The following is an 8,933-nucleotide window of genomic DNA, read 5'->3' as shown; positions in this document are numbered from 1 at the left end:
TATCGGAGGTGCGACTACTGAAAAGACTAAATCGACATTTATCTTTTGAATGTATTCAAACATGATTAAAGAAAACAAAATTGAATGAGATTGAAGAAATTGAAGGAAAATGGAAGGAGAGTAAGAAGTTATGTGAAATAATAAGGGAGATGCGCATATTGGTATTTATAGAAGAACCACATCAGGCATGCGCCAATGCACTAGACTCCACACACATAACACATGCATGCGCCAATGTATGTGGCGCAAACACACATATTCACATGCATGCGTCAATGCATGTGACGCATACACACATGCACACATGCATGCGTCAATGCTTGTGACGCCTACATGCATTGGTTTTGCATGCATGCGTCAAGGATCTGGGCACCTTCTTTAATGTTAGTTGGATGTGTCATTTGAACCGCATAAATAAAAAAAAAAAATTATTTTGATATTTAAAAATAAATAAATATTTAGGAATTTAAATTAAAAATACTTGTTATTTTAAAAAAAATCTAATCTTTCAAAAGCCCGAAAAATCCAAACATTTTTTAAAAAGATTTTTCAAAATGACATGGAGTATTAACCACTTTAATAATCCATCGTCTTTTTTATTTTTCTATTTTTCATCAAAAATATAAATTGAAAAAGCAAAAATATGGGTGGGTGTTGAAATTTTAGTCAACGACGTGAAAGAGAAAGAGCACACTCCTTGTTTAACTTGCAATGGCTAACAGAGAATTGTTATCAACCTCTTACTCTAGCAAAAAACACGACGTATTTCTCAGCTTCAGAGGCGAGGACACTCGAATCGGTTTCACAAGCCATCTCTACGATGCTTTGAATCACAAATCAATCAAAACATACATAGATTACCTGCTAAATAGAGGTGAAGACGTTTGGCCAACACTTGCGGAAGCCATTGAAGATTCACATGTCTCCATCGTTGTATTTTCAGAAAACTACGCTTCTTCTAAATGGTGTTTGGAAGAGCTTGTGAAAATACTTGAATGCAGAAGAAAAGTTGTTCACGGTCAAGTTGTTATACCTGTTTTCTATAAAACGGATCCGTCTCACATTAGAAATCAGAGTGGGAGTTATGAGAAAGCGTTCGCTAAACATGAGCGAGATCTTGGAAATAGTGAAAGTGATGATTCTAAACAAAAAGTGCTTAATTGGAAAGCTGCTCTTACTGAAGCAGCTAATATTTCTGGATGGGACTCCAAAACACATAAGTAAGATTTACTAGTATTTCTCTATCAACTTATTATAATGTCTAAGCTCTTTTTTATGACCTAAATGTTCTTCGGTTATGAAAAATATTAACATTAATAGTTTCTGAAATGTGTATTTCAAACACGTCTCAATCGGTATTCACGTCAATATGCGTCACATAGATAAGTTTAATATTTGCTTATGTTAGATTTGTTCATTTATTTGAGATAGGGATGAATCTGACCTCATTGAGAACGTTGTGAATGATGTATTGCAAAAGCTACAACTGAGGTACCCTAATGAGCTAGAAGGTATTGTTGGAAGTGAAAATTTTTCTGGAGTGGTAGAAACATTAATGACAAGTATTCAGATACTTGGAATTTGGGGTATGGGTGGAATGGGAAAGACAACCATTGCGAAAGTATTGTTTGCGAAATTCTTTGCCCAGTATGACCATGTATGCTTTGCTAATGCGAAAGAATATTCACTCAGCAAGCTTCTGTCTGAGCTACTAAAGGAAGAAATTTCACCATCTAATGTTGTAGGATCTACATTCCATATGAGGAGGCTGAGAAGTAAAAAGGTTTTCATTATACTTGATAATGTGGACAGTTTAGATCAGTTTGAATATTTATGCAGGGATTTCGGTGACCAAAGTAATGATAGTAGACTCATTATAACGACGAGAGACAGACAATTGCTCAGTGAAAGAGTTCATAGGATATATGAGGTCAAGCAATGGGAAGATCTAGAATCGCTAGAGCTTTTTAGCTTAGAAGCCTTCAAACAAAGCCTTCCCCAGAAGGGTTACGAGGATCTTTCGCAAAGGGCGGTTGCTTATGCAGGAGGCATTCCACTTGCTCTGAAAGTTTTGGGTTCAAATCTCCGATCCAAAGGTACTGATTTTTGGGAAAGTACTTTCAGAAAACTCGATAAGTTTCCAAAAGAAGAAATTCAAAAAGTCTTAAAAGTGAGCTATGATGGATTAGATCCACTAGAGAAGAAGATATTTCTAGACATTGCATTTTTTTTCAAAGGAGAAAAGAAAGATCATGTCATAAGGATACTAAATGCTTGTGGGTTGGAGGCAAGTAGTGGAATAGAAGTCCTAGAAGACAAGGCTTTGATAACTATTTCAAATGGAAATAGAATACAAATGCATGACTTGCTAAAAAAAATGGGTTCAGACATAATGCGTAAAGAATGTGGCATAAACCCTGCAACTCATACACGATTGAGCGGGAGTGAAGCGCTTGAAGTAATTAAAGAAAACAAGGTAAGAGAGCAAGAAACAAAGTCATTTTTCAAAATAATTTTTCAAATAGAGAGACCGTAACTAATACGACGTGGTTTACTTTTGTCTTGTTAGGGGACTAGCTCAATTGAAGGCATTACACTGGATTTGTCTCAAAATAATGATTTGCATTTACGTTCCGACACATTCACCAAGATGAAAGCCTTAAGAATTCTTAAATTCTATATTCCATTGGGTCAGAGTTGTAGTAATGCATACCTCAACCTTCCCATGCTACTTGAGCCATTTTCTAGTGAACTGAGGTACTTTGAGTGGATTGGATACCCTTTTGAGACACTTCCACAAGCTTTTTGTGCCAAGTTGCTTGTTGAGATTCGTATGCCGCACAGTAATGTTAAACGACTATGGCAGGGGATGCAGGTGAAAATGTATACGTAATAAGTAGTAATTTTTTGTTGTTGAGAATTTTGCATTTTGATGTCTTGTTTTGAATTGTTAACAGGACCTTGATAAACTAGAGGTGATTGACCTCGGTGAATGCAGACATTTTGTTCAGCTTCCGGATTTGTCTAAGGCATCAAAACTTAAATGGGTTAATCTCTCCGGTTGCGTGAGTCTGGTGGATCTTCATCCATCTGTTTTTTTGGCTGAAACACTTACTACTCTGATACTTGATGGGTGTACAAAGCTTAGGAGGGTTAAAGGTCGGAAACATTTAAAATTTTTGGAAAAGATCAGTATCAATGGCTGCACAAGTCTTGAGGAATTTGCCGTCTCCTCGGATTTAATTGAAAACTTGGATTTAAGCAGTACAGGGATTCAAACACTTGACCTATCAATTGGGCTTCCTCACAATCTTAAGCGGCTTAATCTTGAGGGTTCAAGACTTGTGCATCTTCCAAAGGAGTTACACAGCCTGACATCTATTAAGGAGCTAAGGATTTCAGGCAGTGGACTAAAAGTCAAGAAACAGCAGCTACATATCTTGTTTAATGGCTTAAGATCCCTACAAATACTACATTTGAGGGATTGTAATAACTTGTTTGAACTTCCTGACAACATCAGTGTCCTATCACAATTACAGGAATTAATTCTAGACGGAAGCAACGTGAAAAGGTTGCCTGAAAGTATCAGGAATCTTCAAGAGCTAGAAGTTCTGTCATTGAAGGATTGCAGGGAGATTCAGTACCTTCCAGAGCTCCCCCCTCTCATCAAATTGTTAGATGCCAGTAACTGCACGTCCCTGGTTTCAGTTTCGGATTTAAAAACTATTGCAACAAAGATGATGGGAAATGCCAAATACATTTCATTCACGAACAACCTGAGTTTGGATGGACATTCACTCAAACACTTAACGGAAAGTCTCAATTTAACAATGATGAGCGCTGCATTTCAAAATGTGTCTGTTAGAAGACTTCGCGTGGCTGTTCACAGCTACAATTATACCAGTGTTGATGCTTGTCTACCAGGAACAAGGGTCCCAAGGCAGTTCAAATATCAAACTACTACCGAGTCCTCCATTACCATTGAACTTCCCAACCATTCGAACTTACTGGGATTTCTTTACTCAGTGGTTCTTTCTCCAGCAGCTGGAATGAAGAAGGGTGGAGGAGCTAATATAAAATGTCAATGCAAATTGGGAGAAGAAGGTACAAAGGTTACAAGGTTTAATACTTATGGCACAGAACTGAACTCGGATCATGTTTATGTATGGTATGATCCATTCCATTGTGACAGCATTCTCAAATTTTATGAACCAAAGCTTTGTTTTGAGTTTTGTGTTACTAATGGTATGGAGGAAGTTCATGGTTCAATCCGTATTAAAGAGTGTGGGGTACGACCCGTATGTGTTGATGAACTGCAGAGTGTTTTACAGCAATTGGATTTGGATTCGGAAAAGAAAAATGAGTTGAACAAGGCAGTGGAATTAGAATCAGGACGTAGGATAACCTTGAAGCCAATTGAAAAGCGTTCCACAAGCATTATACAAGGTTTGCAACTTCTTACTCCCTTTCCGTAGTCTCATATATGCTATCATAATATACTCATATAAGAGATGCAGCCAAAATTTCCACTAATTAAAGATAAAAAGGACTCAAAATCTCTAGAAAGTGGTTCGAGTATAACATCAGTGTTCACGAGGTGAGATTGACTAACCAATTGCATGAATGGAGCTTATGATTGAATCAATCTTCAGCAAGAACTCAGAAATTGAACAACCTTCAAGCCTCGTGTCTGAGTTCAGAGCGCAATTTGCACAGTTTTTCATTAACATGCCGTTTAAAATACATATGTAAGTTATCCACGAGTTGCCACAAGTGTTTGCATCCTATGACACTACGAAGCATCTCCTTGGAGATTGTAGATTGAAGCCAAGCAAGCATGAGTTGATCCTGTTGCTTCCAGGCTTCAAATTCTTTGGAGATTAAATTCGATTCTGCATCTGCAATCGTTGCAAACTTAGGAGGAATATTAGGGTTAACAAGATAGTGATTTAGTTTGTGAGCTTTGATCAATAGCTTGACTTGCTGGCACGACAAGAAATGTTTCTCAGCATCGAGCTTCTTAGAGATAGAGGAAAATAGCCGTTTTTTTGCTCAAATATGTCTGAACTCTATTATTTTTGCTATGTTTTTCAATTTCATTGTCTTTAATCACAGAATTAGACTCAGAGATAGTTGAACCAGAGACAAATTCTAATTTGGAAGAGAGCAGTGTTGGAAAAGGTCGACATCATAATACCTCAAAACCTTCAAAAGGTTGCAGTCACTTCTTTTCTATTGACAAACTTCGGGTTTCATCTTTTCTGAAAGTTTCAAAAATACAAACCAAGTTCAGTGCTGCATGTGGTAGCAAGGAGAATGCCAAAAACTCTACAGAAGACGTGAGCACTTATTTTTTCTTGACAAAATTGTCTTCCATCTTAATTGACAAAAGCAATGTTTTTATTTTCAAAAATATCACTTTTGTTACTATAGTGATTCGTTAATATAGTGATTTGTCTGTGCAGGTCAAAAGCAAAGAAAATAAAGGAAGACCATCTGAATCTAAAGCTAAATTTCATCTACCGGTAACGTCAACGGCTGAAGACAACACTTCTGATAATATACCAGTTGAAAACAACTATGATTCGCAAGATAATTTTGACGAGACCAAGAATTCAGAAGAAAAACCAAATATAGCAGGAGGACAAATCACTGTTCCCGACACCAATGATCTGATAAGTGAACCAGAACAAAAAAAAGAAAATGCACCAATAATGAATCTTAGCGAACCTGAAAGTGATCAAAAAGATGGATCAGATGAGGACCCTTTTTCTGAACTTGAGAGCATCCTGTTGGGAAGTCCAGAGCCCTCGCCAAAAGCAACATGTTCCACAAATAATGACGCTGTAAGAGAAGCTTTGCATAACCTTGAATGCGTATTGGAAAATTCACTCGAGTCCATTATCAGTGATGTTGAACTACAACGGCAACTACATATGTCTTTGGAATACATAAAACAGGCATCTCATGAAAATGTTTCTCCTAATGTTGTGAAGCTTGTCCAGAAAATGACATCCACTGTTGAGAACCTCTTCAAAGACTTTGTCAGGACTAAAAAAGTGGTTGAGGATCACATTAATGCATTGAAACAAAAAGAAACGCTCATGCAGCGAGTGAGAGATGTTAAGAAACAAAAGGAATCAAAACAGAAAGAAAAGAGTCAGTTGGTAAATGAAGCCAAGCGTCTCAAGGAAGAGGGTGAAAAGGTGGATGAAGAAATTCGAATTCTTGTTGAGCAAAAGAAAAGTATTGAGTTGGAAATAACCAAGCTGAAGGAGAGCATGGAAAGATGTGAAGGTGAAAAGAAGAAAGTGAAAAATGAGGCTAAGAATATGATAACTGAAAGCAAAGAACTCATGTTGAGTATTAAAAATTCTAAATCATCATATGCTGCTGCATTGTCAAAGCAACAGAAGTTGAAAGACAAATGGGAAGGTTTCAGAATAGATTTTGCAGACAACTTTGGAAGTAGCACTACTTGAGAAGTATTGATCTGTTGAGTTCATGAGTGTGGTGAGCCCCACATTAGCAATGCATGACTTAAATATTCGATTAAGGTTTTTGATGAAAATGTAGTGTTTTTTTTTTTAATGATGTTAGACTATGAGCAATTGTTTCAAATAGAAGATTAACTTGAAAAGGAATATGTATTCAATGATTAACGTATGCATGGTATGCCTTTATACAGTAATGATTTATCTTTTAGAATTTAAAAATAGAATCAATCCTAACAAGCTTTGATATATATCCTCTAACCAATAATAAATATTGACTCTAATAACTCTAAATAAATTATAGCTAATAACTAACTTTCAAATTTATTATTAATATCTCTAATTAAGTTGTGTTTTTGTATTTGATTGTATTTGTTTTTTTTGATAAAATGACAATCAGTTTCAATGTCCCTTGTCTTTTTATGAAAAACTAGATTTGTATCTAAACGAAGAATTGTTTGATTGTCACTGCAGAAACGTGGGTTTGATGCAGAGAACTTTAATAGTCTCTAATAAATTAATATTTCACTGATAGCATGTGTCTATGCATAATATTAAAAATCACTTGAGGATCGAGAAATTATGACTTGTTTATTTAATTTTCAAGATATTTTAGAGAAAACCTAGTATTTTGTGAGTTAAATTTAATTAAGATGGTTTGGTTAGAGATAACCTAGTTGCGGAAGGGGAATCACAAGAGACAACTTTTGTAATGAATCTAGGGTGCAAAATATTCTTAGAGAAGAGCTTAATTCGATTATGATAACGTTAGAAGAGGCGAACAAGAGACTAGTTAAATGTTTGAGTCCAAGATCGATTATGATTTCACAGTCATGCAAATAAGTAGACCCAGATACAAGTTAAGGTTTTTCTTTTTCTTATTTGTCTTTTAGGATTTCGGATGAGATCTAACTCCATATATATACATATTTTTATTTTTATATATAGTAACATTTTATCGGTCTAAAAAAGCATTTTCAAGTTTTATTAAATAGTCTAAAATATATAGAAATGGGACAAGATGCCCCGTCTAAATCACTAGCCAACATTGTCTAACATAAAATACAAATAAGTCACCAAACTTAAATTTGATTCGAAAACTTCTCTTTTACTATAATACATATATTTTAATTATTCTAATAAGTTTGAATCACCAATAAACAAATATAATCTAAAACTTGTTGTCATCCAAATAAAAATAAATATTTTAAGCACTTAATTTATTTTTAATGCATTAAACACAACCTCCTAAAATATATACACATACCAGCAAATTAAATCAAATAAAACAAAATATTTTAAATTATAAACATGTTAAAAATATAAGATAATAAATAAATAAATATCTATTATAAGAAAAAATAAGACATATAACATTTATAATTATATGTTACAATCTTAAGTATTATTAAAAGAGAAGAACAGAGAGAAAAAAACTATGCAATAAATGAGCCCATAAGTCCATATGTGCAACAAAAAAACTTTACTACTTCAAAAAACTAGAATACACAACAATATCAAAATAATATCAGTACCAAAAAGTATAATATTGTCATCAAACAACTCATTTTTCCTGAGATAGTTGTTGAATCATTTAATCCACATTTCAATGTTTGTTTCATTGAAAGGTCCCTGCATAATAATACAAACTAATCAAATATCATAAGCAAATTATGCCGCCAAATTCAACAAAATTATGTTGTCAAATTCAGTCCAATTTAGCAAAGTTATACAGCCAAACTCACAAAATTATACTGTAATGTTCCGCCTATTTTAACAAAGTTATGCAGTCGAATTCAACAAAATTATACCGTAAGGAATTTTCTTAATACATCTTATATATTACTTAAACAACGTATGAAAAATAAAAAATATTTTTCAGATTCTAGAAATACATCTTCGGACGTACTTTATGTCTACACAACTCATTTGTTTTTGAGTCAGACTCCAATTTTATGACTTAATTTGTTTCGAAAATGTATTTCCGAAACGCACATAAACACTTACATCCTATCATATGGTTACTTAATCAATTTAAACAGAATGTACCTGATAATCAATAAGTTTCCTGTGAACTGTCAGAGCACATTAAGTGACAATTTTCTCTGCCAAATTCATCGTTGATAGTCTGAGTATGCTTCTAATATGAATACAATTCAGAATGTAATTCAGGATAAGTACAATAATGAAAATTTAAATATCATGGTGAAAAGTTAGTGGAAATACTATATATGCCCATGTAAACATTGTTAAAACAACTATCAGGGCACATTTGAAAAGACAATTGTTGGATGCTTGAACAACCCATTTCTTTTATTTGAACTTGATTGGATATGCAAAGGTAAGCAACAAAATCTAAGTTTTGTGCGTTCAGAAAATGTATTTTCAGAATAAATTAAACTATAGAAAATCATAGAATTGAGACGTGACTAAAAAAAA

At 34.2% G+C, this 8,933-nt stretch overlaps 1 protein-coding gene across 1 annotated transcript; it reads left to right on the top strand.

The window, feature by feature from the left end:
* Positions 1 to 641: 641 nt before the first annotated feature.
* LOC127076349 (disease resistance-like protein DSC1) lies at positions 642 to 6,666 on the top strand. Its single transcript, XM_051017971.1, has 6 exons — positions 642 to 1,220; positions 1,432 to 2,476; positions 2,570 to 2,875; positions 2,958 to 4,446; positions 5,116 to 5,339; positions 5,466 to 6,666. Exons 1-6 carry the CDS (start codon positions 712 to 714, stop codon positions 6,480 to 6,482), a joined length of 4,590 nt encoding a protein of 1,529 aa, XP_050873928.1. The 5' UTR covers positions 642 to 711; the 3' UTR covers positions 6,483 to 6,666.
* Positions 6,667 to 8,933: the final 2,267 nt, after the last annotated feature.

This window comes from Lathyrus oleraceus, chromosome 4 (genome assembly GCF_024323335.1).
Source record: "Lathyrus oleraceus cultivar Zhongwan6 chromosome 4, CAAS_Psat_ZW6_1.0, whole genome shotgun sequence".
NCBI lineage: Eukaryota > Viridiplantae > Streptophyta > Magnoliopsida > Fabales > Fabaceae > Lathyrus > Lathyrus oleraceus.
The sequence above is the reverse complement of the archived record's forward strand: the minus strand, read 5'-3'. Positions and strand labels throughout refer to the sequence as shown.

Bases quoted from the DNA above. Each gene is read 5' to 3' on its own strand.
- LOC127076349 (XM_051017971.1), top strand. From the start codon at position 712: ATGGCTAACAGAGAATTGTTATCAACCTCTTACTCTAGCAAAAAACAC. The intron at 1,221-1,431 runs GTAAGATTTACT...TATTTGAGATAG, and splicing joins TGGGACTCCAAAACACATAA to GGATGAATCTGACCTCATTG. The intron at 5,340-5,465 runs GTGAGCACTTAT...TTGTCTGTGCAG, and splicing joins CCAAAAACTCTACAGAAGAC to GTCAAAAGCAAAGAAAATAA.